Genomic DNA, 23701 nt, shown 5'->3' on the forward strand with positions numbered 1-23701 from the left:
GAGAGAAAGGAATAGCCACGAAAACGACCAGGACGAGCACCAAGCATCGGCTCCTGGAGACAGACACAAAGGGGAGAAAACCGCAAAATCAGAAGTTGGAGTTCGAGGAAATTAGCATAATAACCTCGAACGTTCCATTGAAGAATAGACATCGACGAGAAGGGAAAGGACAACAGAGAACAAGGAAGAAACAAAGGCGAAAGAGCAACACAGCACGTTAAAGAATATCAGGGTCGGGATCAGGGTCAGCAAAGTCAGGGTTAGGGGGCATGGATAAACTAAGCAAAGACGGAGGGAAGGAAGCGGGAGAACAGACCAGACATGGGCGGGTGGGGTCCAGAGGAGGAGGAGGAGGAGACAACGGAGAGGAGCAGTCAAGGACAGCAGCAGGAAGAGGGGGAGTAGAAAGAGGGGAGCACACCTCAGCAAGAGCAGCAACCGAAAGGGAAGCAGGGGCCAAAGAAACCTCCATAGCAGGAACAGGGGGCGCAATCACTGAAATGGGAGGGGAAGGAGCAACAGAGCCAGAAGTAGGGGCTGAGGAAGAAAGAGAAGCCTTCTTACCCGCCGGGGAGGAGGAAGGAGAGGAGCCAGGCTTACGCTTCTGACTTAAAGAGACCAGTGTCCCAGCAACTACGTACCAGACAACGGATTCCAGTGTCTCAACAGGAGAAGCTGAATGAGAGCACACACGACGGCCGTTAGGAGAGCGATGGACATCCGCCTGCACCGACAGGCGGCGGGAAGAGCCGATAGATGGAGGAAGAGGATGGGAAGGAGGATCGGAGGGAGACGAGGAAGAAGACACAGGAGACATGACAGACCGGGTAGAAAGAAGGGGAACCCCAGACAGAGGACCAGGAGGGGGACCCCTTGGGACAGAACGCAAAGGAACAGAGGAGGGGGCAGTGGGCGTATCAGGGTCCAAGGCCCAGAAACGGTTGTGAGTCTGAGGAAGGAGGGAAGGACGAAGAGAGGAAGAGCGCAACACGCAAGCATAAGAGACGTTAGCATAAGGCGGAGCCGGCGAACCTGGCACCTCGCCTCAGGAAAAGATAAACGCTCCCGGTGCTTCAAGTTGAGGACGGCTGCCTCAAGCTTGTAATGGATACAGGCACGGGAGAAGGTAGGATGGGCCTCACCGCAGTTGAGGCAGCGAGCTTGGGGAGAAGTGCACTCCAACTTAGAGTGACCTTCACCCCCACACAAAGGACAGAGAGAGACAGTCCCAGAGCAGCGGAGGGCACCATGCCCAAACCTCCAGCACTTGTTACAAAGTCGAGGAGAAGGAATATACTCCTGGACAGAGCACCTAGCACCAGCAAGAATGACAGAGGATGGAAGGGTCCTACCATCAAAGGTGATCTTCACAAAACGAAGGGGTTGACGGCGACGACCACGAGGGGGACGAGTAAACGAGTCAACCTGGAGGACAGAATGGCCTTGGGCATCAAGGATATGCCGAATATCATCGTGGCAATCCTGCAGATTCCGAACACCGGTTGCAACATGGGGCGGGAGGAGAATAGTGCCAACACTGGCATTCATCCGAACGTTCTTGGAGACCCGAACAGGGATCTCGCCAAGGCAAGATAAGGCAGCCAAGCGGGAAGCTGCATCCTGAGAAGGAGCAGCAACGACACGTGTACCGAGACGAGTGGGGTTGAAGGTAACAGACGCATCCACGGAATCAACAAGATGCCGATGGAGGGAGAAATCGTCAGAAGGCGCAGAATCAAGAGGGAGGAGATCAAAGTATTTGGCCCATGAAGCGGGACCAAACAAGGCCTGATACGCGTCAGTACGGGAAGGAATCGAGCGAGTGCGGCATTGAGAACCCCCAGAGAGAGAGGGGTCAAAAGGCGCAGTAGTCACAACGAGAGACTTAGCCGCACCAGGGGACGAAGAGGTCACCACTGGGGGCTGGAGGCTCGATCCAACCACAGAGGAGGCAGGGGAGCTGGGGGAAGAAGTCAGGATGGTCAAAGGAGGAGCAAGGTCAGGGCCCAACGCAGCGGAGGCTACCGAGCCCGGTCTTCCAAGACAGGCCGACTCAGGGGCTTGGTCGCCCACCCCACGAGCCCGAGAGGGTACAACAGAAACATTTAACGACATAGGTACGAAGTGTGATAAATTCATCCACGAATGTGCCCCCATACCCACCATGGAGCCACAATTAGAGGCAGGACACCCAACAGGAAGCTATCGCCGATCATGCCAGGGCCCCTAGGGGTGCGTCGTGAGTATACGCCCCACAAACGCCACCTTAAGAACCGTCAGTCCGTCGAGATCGGGTTCAGCGACGAAAGGGGGATTGACAATTAAAGGTTCCCCTCGCTCGAGACGTTGGGTACTACAGTTCTATGGGTGCAAGAGTATGCCTCCTCAAGCACCCGGGCGTCAAAATAGAAGAAGTCCAAAGAAATAATCCAAAACAAGCAAAAGGTCGGCAGGACACGACAAGCAGATAGGAGAAGAGGGGGGAGAAAAACTAAACATAATGAAAAGGAAAAGCGATCCGGCACAATTAGAGAAGACAGCAGCAGGAGTGCAAGGCCATAAAAGGACAGAGGACTGTCCCACGGAGCATCACACTCCGGCAGCCGCCCACGAAGCCCCCTCACGACGCCAACGGGCCGGATGGGGAGGGGGTTGAAGGCTGAAAATCGGAAGCAAAACCTGCGGACCGGAAGGAGGGAGGGTACCAGAGCCTCTGGGACTCTACTCAGAAAATGGTGTTTCATTACATTCAACGCTGATTTTCTGTGGGGGAGCCCTGTTGGCTCCTGTTAATGTGCTCCTCTGGCACATTAATAAGATATCGAGCAGCCAGGACCCCGTTCGATCTCTAAAACCCTCGTACCCGAGTGTCCGCCCAAGACATATTGACAAACATAGCATCCAAAGTTGCGAACTTATGAACATTATAGGCACGAGGGTAGACCGCAGGCCTGCTAGACTTTATAACCCTGTGGACGACTTGAGAGACCTCAACAGGGAACATGAGAAACCGGGTCAACCCATAGCTCGTTCCCGGACACATAAGCTGAGACACGCAGATAGCGGTGTAAAGCTGCAACCGGACACAAAACATGATGCACCCCCGGCGTGACTAATCAAGCATCAATCATCCACAGACCCCTCCAGAAGTCTGCCGTTTCGTTCTTCGCCAGTAAAAAAGGAGACGGCTGCAAACGAACAAAATGTCCACCTGGACCAAAAGAGCAAAAGCCTATGTGCCGCAATAGAGCATTAAGCTCCCCAACCCAACCCCCAGAAGCCAAAGCCAACAAGAACAAGCTTTCTGGAAACAATCTTGAACTGAAGGGGATACCACAAACCGAGGAGAAGAAAGAAAGAAAGGAGAACACCCAGTCCAAAGACCAGGACGGCTCAGGCAGTGCAAGAGCAGGCCGGAGGTGGAAAAAGGCACGAGAAAGCTTGTGAAACAGAGCCAGTGACATCCACCCCGAACGCAAGCTGGAGCAGCTCCGCCAGCGCTGCACAATACAAGGTGACAGTAATCAGCATAAGATGCCTGTCCTGAAAGAGACAAGAAAGAAAAGTCAACACAACACAATCCAAGACCGAAGACAACCTACGCAGGGAACGGATATGGCGAAAAGACCGCCAAGAGACTGTACTGTTGCCGAGAAGATGACCACAGGTGGAACACCATTAGAGAAGCCACCTGGTCAGCTTATAGATGATGATATACCCGTGTCAGAAACTCCTGACGCAAAGCGCGGAAGAGTAGAGTGAACCAGCAAGGTCGAGGCAGAAAGGCAAGCAGCCACTACCTCTACGGGAATGGGAACCCAAAGGACCCAGAAAAGATAGCTCTGAACCTCAAGGGGTGTACTCACAGGGTACTTAGGGTAGGGTGCCCTAAGTGCCTGCAGCCCTTGGTACAAACTCCTGGCCACCTCCAATGCACATCAGAAACACTAGCAGGGTGAATCCAATCAGGCAACCGAGACCAGAACAGACGTCCAACCCGTTTAGCTTCAGCCGACAAACTGGCGGTCCGGCTGCCGGCTCGGTGGGCTGGGGCCCCCTCTCCACCTCCTGCAGGAAGTGGGGGGGGGGGGATGGGGAGGAGGGGGTGGGGAGATCGGTGCAAATGTGAGGCGCATGTTGTGATGTCGTGATGCTTGTTTTTCTTTGAAGGAGTTTTTAGCTTTTATTCAGTCTCAGGTTGCAATGTCTACCTGAGGGGTCTGTTTTAAAGCGCCTACCTTTCTGGGTGCTCAACCCCGGTCGATGGCAGACATGAATACTTTCATACATGCGAGTTTCATAGGCCATTGCTCCCTTTCGCCTCTCTGAGGGGACCATAATCTGGCTCGTGGTCCTCGGTAAGCATGACAACACCATATGACTGGTGGTGGCAAGCACAATGTTCCACTGCAAAACTTAACCAATCCCTGAACCTCAGATGGATAGGAAGACAAGTGTATTTGAGGTCCAGGGGACACTATCGAAGACCCTGCTTGAAACGCCAAGCAAGCCTGGGTCAGAGTGATCATATAAAAGGTCAGGCAGGAAATGAAGCTATTCAGACCCGAAAGATCGAGGATGAATGGAGGTCCACCAAGTCCTCCTTTAGGACTGGGAACAAACGAGACACCCAGCACAGGGATAAGGTCAGTGCACTCACACCTGAAGCCAACAAATTTGCAATGACTTGACATAGCAGCAGAAACTCCTGACCCAAATGAGGGGAAGGGACAGATCAATGTAAGGGCACGAGCTTGTAAGCTGTACCCAAGAGTACAGACTAACAAATCCCATTCGTACTTCTTCGCTTACAGTATAGATATTGTTACTTTAAAACGGAGTACAGAACAAGTGTTACTTATAAACACCTCAAACACAAGAGTAACCACGTGGGGGCCAGTACCATATTTTTGAATTGGCGGGACTCAACAGAGTGCATGCATTACATTTATTAAAACATAGGAAATAGGGTAATGCACTACCGCTGAGGAAATTTCTTCGTGGAAGGAGGAGGCAATACAGAATGTCCCTTACTCAATAATTAAGAAGCAGTGTGCAGTATGGGATGAAATGCAAAGTTTTGTTGAAACGACTCACCCAAATCAAGCTGCAGTAGGCCGTTGCCTTAACCTTTTTAACGACACTGTGATGCATCGCTACAGACAAGTGTTAAGACGTAGAGAAAAACAAGTCTCTATGGAAGGGTTCTTGGTGAGAAAAACAAGCAGCGAGCCACAACCAGGTCCTAGTGGTATGCAGGCAAAAACGTAAGAGAGAGAGAGAGTACCCCAGAGAAGTCATCACTGCCTCATGTTATAATGGAAGGGAACTCCCCTGCCAAACACAAACACCTCTCCTCCTCCTCACTGTCTTCTATACGCCAACAACAGTCAGCAATAAGCTATAACTTGTACATACTATAGTACAAAATATTTGTGTTTATTATGTATGAAATGTATTTTGAAGTTAATATTTTTGGGAGTGTGGAACGGAACAATTCAATTTCCCACTATTTTTAATGGGAAAATTTGTTTCGGGTTACAAGCCATCTCAGGGAACGGATTAAATTCGTAAATGAAGGTAACACCGTACATTTTCAGGACATTCCTGCGGTTACAATTCAAACAATCTGAAATATTCCCAGGTATCAAGAGTGTTTGTGTGTGTGTGTAAGTCGATGTGTGTGTAGGTCGATAAAGTTAAGCATATTTGTTGCTGCAATATCATGCAGAGGTGAAAATGTTAAATATAATTTAAGGTTTTATATCAACGCAAAAGGCATTCTCAAAATAAGGCAAAGAAAACAACACATTTTAACTTGAAACTATAAAATATCTCCCTGCTAAAAATATCAAATAATACCATATAATTCTACAAAATTAATAACTTACTTGAAAGAAATATAGGTCAGCTGTGAATTGTTGAAGAGTACTTGGTTGAAGATCTCTTGGTGGCTGAAGGAGTTTCTTTATAATATCACTCCCCGAGCTTAGATGTAAGTCTTCAACGTTGATTATCTTACCACCAGGACTTTTTACCTGTAAATCATTACAATAAACTTCATTAGATAACAAATAACAATTATTTTAATACAGGTTAATGTTATTCATTTGCATGATTAACCATTTAACTACGAGACTATTTTCTTGGGACTATCCTTACGGAAGGTCAAAATTTGTAATTCTTGTGTACATTACATTTCAAGTAAGAAAAATTCAGCATTGAAATGGATCTTTCTGGTTGGCTGCTCAGTAGCTTCCCGATGCTAAACATCGGGAAGCTACTACATTCCCAGGATGTAGTCTGCTAAAAAAAGCAAAGGGACCCTGCACATCACTACCAAGGGAGCCGGTCGGCCGAGCGGACAGCACGCTGGACTTGTGATCCTGTGGTCCTGGGTTCGATTCCAGGCGCCGGCGAGAAACAATGGGCAGAGTTTCTTTCACCCTATGCCCCTGTTACCTAGCAGTAAAATAGGTACCTGGTTGTTAGTCAGCTGTCACGGGCTGCTTCCTGGGGGTGGAGGTCTGGTCGAGGACCGGGCCGCGGGGGACACTAAAGCCCCAAAATCATCTCAAGATAACCTCAAGATAACCAAGAAAAACCCATCAGAAGGCCAACAAGCATCAGCTTTGAAAAATTTGTAACCATGATAACAATAAATCAGCATTGAATGCAATGCAACACCAATTTCTGGGAGAGCCCTGTTGGCTTCTTGAAGCTACTATACTGATGGCCCCTAGTATTATGAAGCCATACAACTGGAGTACCCCACTAGAGTACAGGTGCCATCAGCTGCAGAGTTCTTATTGGCCTACCGCAGAACATGAGCCAGAACCTGGTCCCTCTCAGAGAGGCACAAGGAGCAGTGACAACAAAAACCTTTTATGTAAAATTATTCATGTCTGCCACCACCAAGGAAAGGCACCCAGGAAATCAGCAAAACAGAATAGACCACTGCTCGGTTAGAAACGAAACTGCAACCTCAAAACCACCAAAAGAACTCCCCAACAATGTAAAGAAAGTATCAAAAATTTGTGAAAGTAGCGTGAGCTAATTCGCCCCACCCTCATCCTCGTTTCTGGGGAGGAGGGAGGTAGGCCAGGCTAGCCGGCAGCTCCACCACCAGTTCTTATGATGATGGAAACTACCTCGATGCCCTGCGGGAGGGAGGGTCTCAGGGAGCCACCAGGGCTCACCCAGAAATTGGCATTTCATTACATTCAATGTTGGTTTTCTGGGGAGCCCCTTTTAGCTCCCTTAAGCTAACTACCCATGGCAAAGGAAGAAATGGGCACTTATCAGGGAGGAGGGAGCACTGCAGGTATTACGGCAATGACAAAACCATCGGCCTAGAAAGCAGACCCAAGACCACACAAGGGCACCGAGGCCTGGGAACATTAACTAAGTACAGGGCCGCCAACACACGGTTCGACCACCAGAACCTCCAGAATTGGGCACTCCCAGGACCTGAACGACATGGAGAGCCAAACCCCAAGATTCCAGAAGAAGAACTACATGTAGCATCCAACTCTAATGAGGTAGAGACAGAAGTGATCTCCCTGCCCCAACCCCAGTTGAGACCACGAGAGAACCTTCCGAATGGAGTTGGACTACTGAGCGCACAGGAATCAATATTCTCTGCAGCACATGCCACACGGTGGCAAACTACCACACAGTGCTGTGCACCAGATGATGGAGGGGACACCAATGCCCCTGAACAGACTGATGATCGCTGGTGGTAAAGCCCCAGCCGAGAGCCGAGGTGTTAGCAAAGATGTCGAGCACAGGTGAATGAAGGCACCATGGGACTGAACCCCGAAAAGCCAAAAGAGGAAGACTGTGACACAGCAGTTGACATAGGGCCAATGGCGTCAGAACCTAACAGTCCCGACAGCAATGAAAGGGAGTGCCACGGAGGAACCAGCACAGCCTCCAAAGCCAAACTCTGCCTAGGGGATGGATCAGAAGAGCAAAGTTGAGGCTCCCACACAGCTGCTTGAGCAACCATCAAATCACCTGAAGCCAACTTAACACCAAGAGACGGGGGGGGGGCACTGCAGCCAGGACAAGGCTGGTGGAGGCAGGGACAGTGACACCAACCGAGTCCCAAACCAGGCTCAATCAGCTTTGGAATACATGCAGCCGAGAGTGTAGACTGTACTCACCTAATTGTGCTTGTGGGGGTTGAGCTTTGGCTCTTTGGTCCTGCCTCTCAACTGTCAATCAACTGGTGTACAGATTCCCGAGCCTACTTTGCTCTATAATATCTACATTTGAAACAGCCTCCACCACATCACTTCCTAGTGCATTCCATTTATTAACTACTCTGACACTGAAAAAATTCTTTCGAACGTCTCTGTGGCTCATCTGGGTACTAAGTTTCCACCTGTGTCCCCTTGTTCGTGTCCCACCCGTGCTGAAGAGTTTGTCTTTGTCCACCCTGTCAATTCCCCTGAGAATTTTGTAGGTGGTTATGTCTCCCCTTACTCTTCTGTTTTCTAGGGATGTGAGGTTCAGCTCCTTTAGCCTTTCCTCGTAGCTCATTCCTCTCAGTTCCGGGACGAGCCTGGTGGCATATCGCTGAATCTTCTCTAACTTTGTGTTGTGTTTAACTAGGTATGGACTCCAGGCTGGAGTTGCATACTACAGGATTGGTCTTACATAAGTGGTATACAGGGTCCTGAACGATTCCTTACACAAGTTTCTAAAGGCAGTTCTTATGTTGGCCAGTCTAGCATATACCGCTGATGATATTCTTTTGATGTGGGCCTCTGGGGACAGGTTCGGTGTGATATCAACCCCCAGATCTTTCTCTCTATTTGACTCTTGCAGGATTTCACCTCCCAGATGATACCTTGTGTTCAGCCTCCTGCTCCCTTTGCCTAATTTCATTACCTTACACTTTCCCGAGTTGAACTATAGCAGCCATTTTCTAGACCATTCCTCCAGTTTGTCCAGGTCATCCTGTAATCTCTGTCTATCTTCATCCGTCTTGATTCTTCTCATAATTTTTGCATCATCAGCAAACATTGAGAGGAACGAGTCTATACCCTCCGGAAGATCGTTAACATATATTAGAAACGGGATGGTCCAAGCACTGAGCCCTGTGGGACTCCACTCGTGACATCTCGCCACTCTGATGTCTCCCCCCCTCACTGTTACATGCTGTTTCCTGTTGCTTAAGTACTCCCTTATACACTGGAGCACCTTCCCTTTTACTCCTGCCTGTTGCTCCAACTTTTTTAACAGCCTTTTATGGGGTACTGTATCAAAGTCTTTCTGGCAGTCCAGGAAAATGCAGTTGGCCCAACCTTCTCTTTCCTGCCTAATTTTTGTTGCCTGGTCATAAAATTCTATTAAACCTGTGAGGCACGATTTACCATCCCTGAACCCATGTTGGTGGTGTGTTACAAAGTTATTTCCCTCCAGATGCTCTACGAGCCTTTTCCTCACGATCTTCTCCATCACCTTACATGGTATACAAGTTAGGGAAACTGGCCTGTAGTTCAGTGCCTCTTGCCTGTCACCCTTCTTGTATATTGGGACTATGTTAGCTGTCTTCCAACTTTATGGTAAGTCTCCTGTTTCCAGTGACCTGTTATACACCATAGAGAGTGGCACACTTAGTGCTTCTGCACCTTCCTTTAGTATCCATGGTAAGATTCTGTCAGGCCCAACAGCATTTGTCACATCCAGCTCCAGCAGACACCTTTTGACCTCATCACTGGTGAGGTCAAATTCCTCCAAGGTTGCTTGGTTTGCCCCCTCCTCATTTAGTGCAGGGGCTTCTCTTTGTTCTATTGTGAAGACCTCCTGGAATCTCTTGTTGAGTTTTTCACACACCACCTTGTCTTTCTCTGTGTATCTGTTCTCCCCTTTCCTCAGTTTCATCACTTGTTCCTTCACTGCTGTTTTCCTCCTGATGTGGCTGTGGAGCAGCTTTGGTTGGGTCTTGGCTTTACTTGCTATGTCATTTTCAAACTGTCTCTCTGCTTCCTCCTCACTCTGAGGTACTCATTTCTGGCCCTCTGGTATCTTTCCCTGCTCTCCGGTGTTTTGTTATTCCTGGAGTTTCTCCATGTTCTTTTACTCGGTTGCTTCGCTACCTTGCATTCCTGGTTGAACCATGGGTTTTTGTTTTTCACCTTTTGGACGGGGATAAACCTGTCTGCAGCTTCCTGGCACTTCTGGGTGACAAAATCCATCATGTCCTGCACATTCTTCTCTCTAAGTTCTGTTTCCCATAGTATTCTCTGAGGAAGTTCCTCATCTCGTCATATTTTCCTCTTCGGTAATTTAGTCTTTTTCCCTCCAATCCCAACCTTGAATAGGTTATCCCTACCTCCACCAAGTACTCAAAAGTCGGTACACTGTGGTCACACATTCCTATGGGGGCTTCAACTTTGACTTCCCTTATTTCTGACTCATTCAGGGTGAATATCAAGTCGAGTCTAGCTGGTTCATCATTGCCTTTCACTCTTGTGGGTTCCTTGACATGCTGGATCAGAAAGTTCCTTGTTGCCATTTCCAAGAGTTTAGCTCTCCACGTACTGTATCTGCACCACCATGTGGGTCCCCATTCTCCCAGTCTATCTTTCCATTGTTGAAATTGCTCATGATTAAGAGTCTTGAGCCATTCCTGCAGGCAACTGAAGCTGCTCTATTATATCAATGGTTGGCATGTTGTTCCTATCAAACTCCTGTCTAGGTCTTCTGTCATTTATGGGAGGGTTGTAAATGACTGCCACTATTATCTTAGGTCCACCCATTGTTATAGTTCCTATTATGTAATCTCTGAACCCGTCACAGTCCGGAATTTCCATCTCATCAAAACTCCAGTCCTTCCTTATCAGCCTTATCCTTCCTTAATGTGTCACAGGTCAAGCACATGAACCCCCTTGCACACCCCTGAACAACCCTGTCTGTCATGCAACCCATTGCATGATCCATGGAGAGGACTCTCCAAGAACAGGACATCCTCTTAGGAACAGACACCCAAACCTCTCCTAGGAGAGTAAACCTGCCAAGGCAGGAGCAATGCCAGAGAGCACCCAAGGAAAGGACACCTTAAGCATATGCAGCTCAAGGCAAACAATCCGTGCAAACAGTGAAGCTGTGAAACACATGCATGAAAAGCAAACACTAAAAAAAAAAAAGAACCCAATACAGGCATGTCACCAGTCTTTGGAATGTCCTGTAGGACATTCCAAGACACCCCCAATGGGACATTCCAAATAATAATAAACACTTATCTTAAAAACAAAACAAAAAAACACCAGAAGGGGAAAAGCGACACAAAGGGTACCTGTGGACGTACCCATACCACGCACATGACTGATCCGTTGACACCAGGTTTCAGAGGCTTCTGCCACCTTGGCTACGCGGTGTAGCCAGTGGGGTTTACAACTGAACTACCCTGTTCCTAATATTTTTCTGAAGTTGTTTGTTTCGGTTCACTGAACCTTGCTAATCGCTTTCCTCTAGGTTTGGGAGATCTAGCATGCCGTGCTCCCCCACGCCTCTGCGAAGACCAAGGTTTGACCTCTGTTCTGTGGTAGGTGATATTCTGACTCACAAGGACTTGGTTTAACACGAGACATGCAGAGCTATCCAGGTGATCAGCACCAGAGCAACTAAGGAAGCATTCCAAGTAATACAGAACCGTAATTAATATATACATACTATTATTCTTAAGTATGAAGAATACTATTATCTATTAATAGTATAGAATACTATTATCTTAAGTATGGAAGAATTGAGTGATTATTGAAGATAAGTATGGAAGAACTGAGTAATTACTGAAGATAAGTATGGAAGAACCGAGTGATTACTGAAAAGTATGGAAGAACTGAGTGATTACTGAAGATAAGTATGGAAGAACTGAGTAATTACTGAAGTATGGAAGAACTGAGTGATTACTGAAGTATGGAAGAACTGAGTGATTACTGAAGATAAGTATGGAAGAACTGAGTGATTACTGAAGATAAGTATGGAAGAACTGAGTAATTACTGAAGATAAGTATGGAAGAACTGAGTAATTACTGAAGATAAGTATGGAAGAACCGAGTGATTACTGAACATAAGTATGGAAGAACTGAGTAATTACTGAAGTATGGAAGAACTGAGTGATTACTGAAGATAAGTATAGAAGAACTGAGTGATTACTGAAGATAAGTATGGAAGAACTGAGTGATTACTGAAGTATGGAAGAACTGAGTGATTACTGAAGATAAGTATGGAAGAACTGAGTGATTACTGAAGATAAGTATAGAAGAACTGAGTGATTACTGAAGATAAGTATGGAAGAACTGAGTGATTACTGATCCTCATACTGACATTCACTCCTAATAAATTTATAATCAGTCAAATGCACAGGTGCTATGAACTCACACTGTAATTTGCCAAGAAGTTTGTAGAATACATGTGTTTTCCAACTGTCCCTTCTATTGACCACAGCTTTAAAACACCTTTCTCATTAGCGTCACTGATGATGACGCTACTACGCGTGTCCTTATTGTGCCTCGACTCCTCCTCCAAGCCCTCATCCATGCCCTCTATTTGTTTCACAGCCACATTCGACTTTAGTATTGTATTAAGCGAGATTAATTTTTGTATTTCTAATCTTTTCTGCAAAAATTCCACATGTTCTTGATCAAGTTTTAGTTGTTTTTCTTCCTTGGGCCCAAGAATTCTGAAATAGTTGGAAAAATTATCAACTGGAATTCATAGTATATCATCCAGTTTATCAGAATGATATACTGGGTGAAACAGTTTAATTCCCTATTGTATATAAACACTTGACCATTTGTGGTCAGTGCTGCAATCACTGCTACTCAACCAAAAGGACTGTCAGGAAGATTAGGGTTCTACAACATTCATGCAATCACAACCATATTAAACTCCAAACATGCAGTCATCATTTGTTGATCTGGTCCCCTGCACTATGTCATTTGTCAAGATTCATTATCATCAAATTTTTATACAAATGATGTAAATTATGGTTATACTGTAGTGCAATTAACCAAGATCCATGACAAAATTCTGCAATCCTTGTGTAACAGCTTACCATGCAATGAGGTTATCAAGTAATAGGGAGCCAAGCAATCACCATTATACGTAATTTCACCTTTGTCACCAGTGTTTGAAATCATACCTGTATAACATTCCCAGACAGATTAGCAAAAGAGTGGATTGCAAGACACTTCTATTGAGCTATGCCAGGAACAACTTCACATGCAGTATATTACATTGTAGGCCTACATACAGTACTCAATCACTATTTTGTAAATTCTGTGTACATATATATATATATCAAGTAATTCAACATAAACACTACATTATATAAATTAATAAGTGAAGCAACACTAATATGTCCACATCAATACCAACTGAGGTGTCAATATCTCCAGAAGCACATCAGTAAACTAGAAAAGGTGCAAAGGCATGCTACAAAATGGCATCAGGAACTGATAAACAAAAGTTACACAGAGGCTAGAGATGTTAAATATGACAAACCTAGATAATAGAAGAAAGAGGTGATGTGATCACCGCTTACAAAATAATAACAGGAATTGACCAAATTGACAAAAAAAGACTTCCCGAAATCGGCTACAATGGAACCTTGACTTACGACTGCCCCTACTTAGGAATTTTAAGAGTTATGACCCCAATTCCGTTGGAAAATTTTATCCAACTTACGACCTTTGCCTCGACTAGCGACTTTGTTGATATAAATAAGGGTCGACCGAGTGCATGGTTCCTGGTGGCACGGGTGACCGCGCTTCAATTTACCAGGGTCACCCACCTAGTGACGATCACACTTGAATACATTGGTATCTCGAATAACGATCACCTCAAATGGCGAACATTTTGGGTAACGACCGGCCCGATCGCCAACAATTTATCTTCTATGGGGACCGCTCGTTTGAATAACGACGACACCACATGGTGGGGTCGCGTTGTTTCTTGCACATTCACGGACGCCTCCGACAATGCAAATAAATTATGTTGTTTTTGTTTAACCCCTAAACTGCATGGCCTCCATATATGACCCCCCCCCCCTAGTGTGCAGGAAATAAAATCTCTTGAATTTTTTTTTTCTGTTTTTAAAGTGTCAAAAATCCTTCCCTGAATAAGGGTATAGTAACAGAAGGTCAAAATTGTAAGTACTTTAGCTGCTATGGGGTCCGTAAGTTCGTGCATGACGTCGTCATTCCCTGGTCGCCCGTGGCATACGCCCCCGGGGCCGGTAGGGCGCTCAGGGCAGGATGAGCGAGTTGCCGCGAATATATTTTTGTTCATTTTCTACACACAGTTCCAAATACATTTTATATGCTTTTACGTGCCAATCCTATGTATAATGAACACGTACACTATATTATGGCAGTAGAACATCCGTACTGTCCGAAGACACTGTATTACGTGCATGACATGTGTACACATATCCGACACATATTTCCATTGTATTATGCTAATTTATGTATACAGTATATACATTCTATTTACACACTATACACTATCACACACTATATACATTCACCATGAACACACTCAGAACTCCGCAAGTGTCAGCTGCCACACCTTCACTCCTCCAACATCCAGTCTCTCCCTCACTCCTCCAACATCTTACTCACCAACATTGCTCCTCCCACCATACTGTTATTGTTTGTATTACATTGTTTACACTTATGTTTACCTATCTTCATGTTTTATTCACCAGAACTATGCAAGTAAGCCGGTATTGTGTCCAAACTTTACAGTGGCCACCATACACTGCACGAGAAATCACACAGCAGCCAGCAGACGACGCTACGATTGTCACCTCCCTCACCAAAATAGCTCCTCCCAACATACTCCTGTTGCTGTTACTACACTATATACACACATTGTATATACCCATGTACAAGTGTGTTCACCACAGCGAACCACTAAGCTAGTATGAGCAAAACAAGAGTGGCTGTCACACAGTGAGGCTACCTCGATTCTCTCCCTCGCTCCCTCAGCACAATTACTCCTCCCACAATACTACACATAGTGTTTATTATCACCACAATCCTGCTGTTATCACAATACTGGTCACTAAATCCTGTAAATGCATAATTGAGCACAAGTTTATTTTGTAAAAGAACCTAAGAAGTCGTTTGAAGATTCCTAGATGGACGAAATAATGCTGTGGTGCTGTGGCTAGCGCTGTGAGCATCGTGAACAGCATTGAATCACTAATATTTGAACATTGTACACAGTCATTATCACACTCAGGCTCTTCTGTAATACTATCATGGCTAAATAATACAAGTTATATATATATTTTGACATTATTAGACGATGCTGTGGTCACACGCTGAACAGCAGTGCTGAGAGCTCATGCTGCGAGCGCCAGCCTTGGTTGCTCACTCACTAATGAGGCTCCCACACCCGGGAATGTGGACCACGATTTTTTTTAAAGATGGTGTTTGTTTACAAGAGCCCTGAGTAAGCTGATGTGAACCCCAAGTAGCCGCGGGAGTTTTGAATGGAACGTGAAAAATATAAATACCCGGAGGGGTGTAGAGCACCCCAGACGTGGGCCTGCAGGCGCGTTGCACAGTTAAAGGGTTAAAGATGCTAATGATGCTGGGATATAAAGGGGTGACTGCTGAAATGTTGCAAAGAATTGACTTATTTGTAAAAAAAAAAAAGAAAAATTTTGAAATACAGAACAAATGTCAAAAAGGTTCGTTTGGTGGTCAGAAGGTAGGCTGCTCCATGTTACTTAAATAAAAAAAATAACAGCGTTGAATGTAATGAAACGCCATTTTCTGGGTGAGTTCCGGAGGCTCCCCGGAGCTATCCAGGCTGAATGGATGGATATGTATAACTTTCTGGCATCAGTCAGAGAGCTAGGGGTTCTTGTCTACCGGGGACCACGAGCCAGAACCTGGCCCCCTCAGAGAGGCACGAGGAGCAATGGCCTATAGAAACCCCCTTGTGGTTGGGAGCATTGTATGTCTGCCATCGACCAGGATAGGCACCCAGAAAGGTAGGCGCCCCAAAACAAACCCCTATTCTGGAGAAAATATTGCTACCGAAAGCCGAACAAGGACAGAACTTCCCCAAACAAAATTATCAAACTAGCATGACGTCATCACGTTGCCACGCCACTGTCTGCGCAACCCCCCACCCTCCCCGGGAGGGAAGAGGGGGGGCCCCAGACCCTCCACGCCGGCAATCCAACTGGCAGTTCTTAGGCTGGATGTCAAAATACGCAAAAAACACCGCCAACCGGAGGGAGGGAGGGAGGGATGCCGGGGAGCCTCCGGGACTCGCCCAGAAAATGGCGTTTCATTACATTCAACGCTGGTTTTCTGGGGGGAGCCCCGTCGGCTCCCCGGGGCTACCTCACCACAGATAAGGAACCGGGAGGCGGATGCCACACGCCCTAACCCAAAAACCAAGACCACAGACAAAACAGGCCAAAACGAGAAGAAAAGATACCACCCAGGCCAATGACCAGGACGAGACCAGAACTCAAGAGCAGGCCAGAGGGGAACAATGCCCAGGACAGCAAGCAGAATGGAACAGAAGGAACCGCAACACTGAAAGCAAGCAAGAACGGCTTCGCCAGCACCACCCAATACGGGGTGACAGGACACAAACCCAGACGACGGTCCTGGAACAACCCCGAAGGGAAGACAAGCCAACCCTATCAAAGACCGAAGGACCCTTCACAGTGATAGGAAAACCGGAAGGACCATCAGGAAAACCACACACCGCCCCCGAGACAAAACACGCAGGTGGGAGACCAACAACGAACCTTCCACTGCCGACACAAACGACGAGAAACAAGCACTACGAACGAAAGCGCAAAACGCGAATCGAAAAATAGCGACCCTGCAACCCAAAGGAGCAACATAACCAGCTGCAGCAGGGAAGAATGACACACGCGTCCCTGAAGCATCCAAGAGGAGAACTACCCAGGACGTGAACCGCAGGAAAGCAAACACACCCGGTCCGGAAAAGGAACAAAGAAAAACCGGAGCCAGGACTGAAACCCAGCGACCGGGTCCAAGTAAAGGAACCAGGAAGACAGGAGCGGCAGACCAAAAGGCCACAACCCCCCACTGACAGCGCAACACCTACACCTGCAGGAAGTCACACAGAAAATCGCAGGAACTCGGTACCAAAACAGAACTAAAGACAGGGACAAAGGAGTCACTGAAGACACACGCAAGGTGACCAAAACAACACACCACACCAAACACCCCTGTTAGGAGCCATCGACGCAATCCCGCCAAGCGGGGAAGAATAAACAAGGACAGAACAGAGACCGAGGATGGTGGAGCAAGTAGATTATCCCAATAAGATACTCGCTCCAAACGCAGTAGCCTAATGAGAGAAGCAAAGCTCTACGTAGTACCAAGTATGGAACACAAACCTTTCCTTACTCCCAGTTAATATTCCTGCCAACCTGTGGAGAAATGATGAGGTGTTGCCCGAGCATATAAGCAGTAGAGTAGCGAATAAAAACTAGTCTACCTGCAAGTGTAGTCGAGAACAGACACTCACGAGATACTGTACCGACTCCCAGTGCGCTTAACTCGCACCATCGCCCGCCAAAGTATCACCTGCATTTTACTGTATATGCAACAAAATATTTAGTCTCACAGTGTTTGTGTTGACCATCACCAAACTTAACGAAACAATAGAACTGGGACAGTGGCACATGCCACCCTTGTGGCACACTTTGGACACAAAAGAATGGGCATAAAAGGAATAAGTGTAGATTCAGTGAAGACCTGAAGGAAAACCAGCACAGTAAGAGGTTCGGTGATTTGCGGAACTAATTACCACGGAACGCGGTGGTGGGGCCCCACTATTGGAGCAAGCGTGGGTTGGACATGTATATGAGTGGGAAAGGATGGTAAGAAATAGGAGCAGTCACATACAGGCCAATAGGCCCTCTGCAGTTCCACTGTTCTTATAGCCGTATGTTTGTATGCACAAGGGGACACAAGAGGAAGCCGAGTACCCAAAGGAGCCACAGACATGAAAAAAAACCTGAGCAATGTCAGAGAGGAAAGGAAGCGGAAAGCACTAGGAAGCTACGTGGTGGAGGCAGACCCCACCCACAGGAGCAAACGTAGAGAAGACAGAGCCCAGGAGGCTCAGGAAACTGCCAACCGTCAACTGACAGGAGAGGTGGGGCGTAAGAGCCAGAGCTCAACCCCCGCAAGTACAATCAGGCAAGCACCCCCCAAAAAGCGAGAACCAGCACCTGGCCGACAGAGGCGCCAGACATGACAACCTGACCTGCAGAGCAGACACACGACCGTGCCACAACATAGGTGAGCCAAGGAACATACTAGGAGCAGCGCTAACGGCGCGCCCGAAAGCCATGCATACTTGAGGCAGTAAACATTGTATGTACCGTTACCTGAATAAAATTCGGAAGTCTAAGGATAAATACGTCCAGAGGCACGTGCCCCGCAGAAGTCGGAGCAGTACAGAGGGGGAGGAGGAGGCGCCACGCCGAGCCATCCCACACCCGGAAGCAGAGAAAGAACGAAGTGACGCCCCCAGATATAAATCCAGAACACCCTCAGCATCCAGAGGGCTACGACTGGAGGGAGAAAACGAGCAAGAAGCCGTAGAAAACCGCGAGAAACGACCCGAACACACGAGCACACCGCCCATAAACAAAATGCACACCGTGGCCCCAGCACACGAGGAACGAAACGCACCAGCCGTCCCCCAGGTGGCATGGCTCGTACACCAGGTGGACACACATATCGTACACACACAACGTACAAACACATCGTAAACACACATCATACAAACACCAGGAAGGCATGCGTAATGAAGACGAAGAACGCTGAAACTGGAAGTAGAGACGACGCGAAAACGAAGCGAAAGAACACAGAGGACAGAAGGTAACCAACGAGGCCGACAAAAGACCATAGGGAAACCACATCGGAAATCAACAGACGTTCCAATAATATTGGAAGGTACGAGGAGACTCGCGAACCAACGATAACCACCCCTGATCAAGGGACACGCAGGGACAACGAGACGAAGGGAACAGTATAGCGATGGAAGAGAGAAAAGGGGAAAGAAAAGGGGGCGAAACACATCCCCAGGAACGACGGGACCGACGAACCCCAAAGGAACACAGAACCGAACCCAGGGAGGGGTACACCCGAAACAACAGGAATACAGAGGGGGAAGGAACCACCCCACTCTGAGGAACTGCCAGCCCCTCACCAACTGAAGGTACGTACACAGAGGACAACAAAGAAATTAGTGAAATTCTAAGAAGCCAGTATGAGGCTATGTTTAGCACCCCAATAAACAACATGAAAGTTGATGATCCAGACAGCTTCTTTATGAATGACATTCAAGCTGCAGATAATGTAACAGATATTAACACAAACTCGGAAGACTTTGAAAGAGAAATTGACAACATGCCCATGCACTCAGCTCTTGGGCTGGACTCGTGGAATTCAATATTCATTAAGAAATGTAAAGTACCAGTAGCGCGAGCACTCAGCATAATATGGAGAAAGAGCCTGGATACAGGGGAAATACCAGCTGTACTTAAATCAGCAGAGATAGCTCCGCTGCACAATGGGGGTAGTAAGGCCTTGGCAAAAAATTATAGACCAGTTGCACTAACATCACACATAATAAAAGCTTTTGAACGAGTGATTAGGAATCAACCTTCTAGTTTTATGGAAAATAATGAACTACACAATCCAGGACAACATGGATTTAGAGCGGGAAGATCCTGTCTGTCACAGTTACTCAACTACTATGACAAAATCACAGAAGCTCTGGAAGAAAAGCAAAATGCAGATGTAGTATACACAGACATGGCAAAGGCATTCGACAAATGTGATCATGGGGTGATAGCACACAAAATGAGGTCAATGGGAATAACTGGTAAAGTAGGATGCTGGATACTCAATTTCCTGTCGAACAGAACACATAGAGTAACAGTCAAATAAAATCAAGCCCAAGCACAGTTAAAAGCTCTGTACCTCAAGGTACAGTCCTTGCACCACTGCTTTACCCTATTCTCATATCAGATATAAACAAAAATACAAGTCACAGCTTCGTGCCATCCTTTGCAGATGACACGAAAATCAGCATGAAAATTACCCCTGCGGAAGACACTGAAAAACTACAAGCAGATATCAACAAAGTTTTCGATTGGGCAGCAGAAAATAACATGTTTAACAGTGATAAATTCCAGGTACTCAGGTACGGCAAAAATGAGGATTTGAAACATAATACAGGGTACAAAACACAATCGAATCTGCCCATAGTAGGAAAACAGCATGTCAAGGATTTAGGAATAATGATGTCTGACAACCTAACGTTTAGGGAGCATAACCTAACAAATATTGCGGCAGCTAGAAAAATGATAGGATGGATTACGAGAACTTTCAAATCCAGGGATCCCATCACAATGGTTGTACTCTTCAAGTCACTTGTGTTGTCCTGTCTTGAGTACTGCTCAGTACTCACTTCCCCCTTCAGTGCAGGAGAGATTGCTGAAAAAGAGGGTGTTCAGTTCATCTTGCTGAAAAAGAGGGTTCTCTGAATGCAGAGAACATATACGGCACGCATAGATGCGATAAAGCACCTAAATTATTGGGATCGTCTCAAAGCTCTCCAAATGTACTCACTAGAAAGGAGACGAGAGAGATACCAAATAATATACACATGGAAAATACTGGAGGACCAGGTCCCAAACCTACACAGTAAAATAACAACATACTGGCATCAACGATATGGAAAAAATGCAGAATAGAACCATTGAAGAGCAGAGGTGCCATAGGCACAATCAGAGAACACTGAATAAACATCAGAGGTCCGCGGTTGTTCAACGTCCTCCCAGCGAGCATAAGAAACATTGCCGGAACAACCATAGACATCTTCAAGAGGAAACTACATTGTTTCCTCAAAGGAGTGCCGGACCAACCGGACTGTGGTGGGTATGTAGGCCGCGCCAAGCAACAGCCTAGTGGACCAAACTCTCACAAGTCAAGCCTGGCCTTGGGCCAGGCTTGGGGAGTAGAAGAACTCCCAGAACCCCATCAAGCAGGTATCAAGCAGGTACACGTGGGATGTGTTCGTGTGAACATCTTTTAGGTAGATGTTCCACATAAGAGGTTGTTCTGGAAACTGGAACATACTGGAAAAGTGACAGGGAGGCTTTTAACATGGATGAAAAATTTTCTAACAAAAAAATGTAGGCAGTAATCAGAGGTACTGTATTGGACTGGAGAAATGTCACGAGTGGAGTATCACAGGGTTCAGTTCTTGCACCAGTAATGATCATTGTCTACATAAACAATCTACCAGATGGAAAGCAGAACTATATGAACATGTTTGCTGATGATACCAAGATACTAAGGAAATTAAACTTTAGACAATTGTCATGTCCTTCAAAAGAACTTGGACAAAATAAGTGGATTGAATGCCACCTGGCCAATGGAATTTAATGTGAATAAATACCATGTTATGGAATGTTGAATAGGAGAAAATAGACCACACACAACTTACAAATTATGTGAAAAAGCTTTAAAAAATTCTGTTAAGAGAAAGATATCTAGGGGTGGTTCTAGAGAGAAAACCATCACCTGAGGACCACATAAACATTGTGTAAGAAGCCTATGCTACACTTTCCAATTTCAGAATTGCTTTTAAATACAGAGATAGTGAAATATTAAAGAAATAGTTCATCACCTTTGTTAGACCAAAGCTGGAATATGCAGCAGTTGTATGGTGCCCATATCTTAAGAAGCACATCAACAAACCAGAAAAGGTGTAAAGCCATGCAAGTAAATGGCTACCGGAACTGAAAGACAAGAGCTACGAGGAGAAGTTCGAGGTACTTAACCCTTAAACTGCGCATGGCGTATATATACGCAACGAGTAACATGTCCCACGGTGCGCATGGTGTACATATACGCCATAGGGTGCCAGACTCGATTCAAATATCCGCGGCTACACAGGGTTCACATTAGCTTCCTCAGGGCTCTTGTAAACAGACGCCATTTTTTTTTAAATCGTGGGCAATATTCTCAGGTGTGAGAGGCACAGTACTGTTGGAGCAACCAAGGCTGGCGCACGCAGCATGAGCGAACAGCAATGTTGTTCAGCTTGTGACCACAGCATCGCCGAAAAATGTCAAAATAAATATATAATTGCTGTTATTTAGCGATGACAATATTACAGATGACCCCTGACTGTGATATAAATAACCAGGGTTGTGATAATAGCAGGATTGTTGTAATAATTAGCACCGTGGGACGAGTGATGCTGAGAGATGGAGGGAGATAGCATCGTTTACTGACAGTGTGGCCACCTGTTATTGTCTGCATTCACCGTAAAAGCTCAGTGGTTCTCTATGGTGAACACAAATGTAGATACTTATATATAATGTGTGTATTAGTGTAATAACAGCAAAAGGATTTTGTTGGGAGGAGCCATTTGGGTGACGGAGGTGACGTAGTCTGCATGATTTGTCTAGCTGTTTAGAGGGTGGCCACTATGCTCTTTGGGCACTCTACAAGCTTACGTGTACAGTTACGGTGCATACAACATGTAGATTCTAATATATAATGTGTGTATATAGGGTAATAACACCACAAGTGGTATTGTTGAGGGAGAAAGTTTAGTGCGTGTGACCTTGAATGAGTGAGGGAGCCGCCAGCTGACTGTGTATAGCGACGACTCCTAGTGCCTGAACTATATCAGCTTAGCTGTACAGTTGTGGTGAACAAAATATATACATACTTATATATAACGTCTGTATATAGTGTAATAACACCACAACTGGTATTGTTGGGGAAGAAAGTTTAGTGCATGTGACCTTGAATGAGTGAGGGAGCCGCCAGCTGACTGTGTGTAGCGACGACTCTTAGTGCCTGAACTAACTATATCAGCTTAGTTGTACACTTGTGGTGAACAAAACTTGTTGATTCTTATATATAACGTCTGTATATTTTGAATAAAACAGGACGTTGGGAGGAAAAAGTGGGCGAGTGAGGCATTGTTGAGGGAGTGGCAGTGAGTGGCTGGCTGGTGTGTGGCGGTCACTCCTCGTTGCTTTTCGACTCTCAATACCAACTTAGTGGTTCGTTATGGTGAACAAAACATGCAGATACTTATATATAACCTGTGTATTGAGTGTAATAGCAGCAAAACTATTTGTTTATTGTTTTCAGAACATAATTGAATCACTAATATGCACACCATACTTTTGAGTATAGCAATTATTCACAACTTTTATTATATAAATATATTACAATACACACTATTGAATAATATTACTGCAAAAAAACTAAGAAAAAATCAATCAGAGACATAGAAATAATTAAGTGATAATATCTTTGTGGCAACTCCCACTTGTCAGCGCGGGTGACGCTGACCGGGTCTGACGACCGCTTTGTCAACGCCAACTTTTTGCCACACTTCCTCGGTCAATTGCGCCCAAAATATGTCACCTACGATTTTTTTTTTATTTTTCCCGTGCTCAGGGGACACAAATTAACATTTTAAGAAGACAAAATAATTTTTTAGATTAGTCACAGTTTCAGCCAACTTGTCTTTTCATATTAATCATTTCCCACAAGTTTATTTTCTAAAGGAACATGAGAATCCGATCCATGATGTATAGATACATGAAATGACAGGTGTCTACCACCAGTTG

The 23701-nt window shown here is 46.0% G+C and overlaps 1 protein-coding gene across 3 annotated transcripts in view; it reads right to left on the bottom strand.

Annotated features, from left to right (window-relative positions):
- The window catches only part of LOC123760885 (uncharacterized), a 63463-nt gene that overhangs the window by 15149 nt on the left and 24613 nt on the right, over nucleotides 1-23701 (bottom strand). For all 3 annotated transcript variants that reach the window (XM_045746687.2, XM_045746688.2, XM_045746686.2), the window contains exons 3-4: nucleotides 12394-12694; nucleotides 5892-6038 (exon numbers count right to left, since the gene is read on the bottom strand). In XM_045746687.2, the coding sequence (XP_045602643.1) occupies nucleotides 5892-6038; nucleotides 12394-12694 (448 nt within the window). The remainder of the gene's footprint in view (nucleotides 1-5891; nucleotides 6039-12393; nucleotides 12695-23701) is intronic.

This window comes from Procambarus clarkii, chromosome 3, assembly GCF_040958095.1.
Source record: "Procambarus clarkii isolate CNS0578487 chromosome 3, FALCON_Pclarkii_2.0, whole genome shotgun sequence".
In the NCBI taxonomy this organism is placed as follows: Eukaryota; Metazoa; Arthropoda; class Malacostraca; order Decapoda; family Cambaridae; genus Procambarus; species Procambarus clarkii.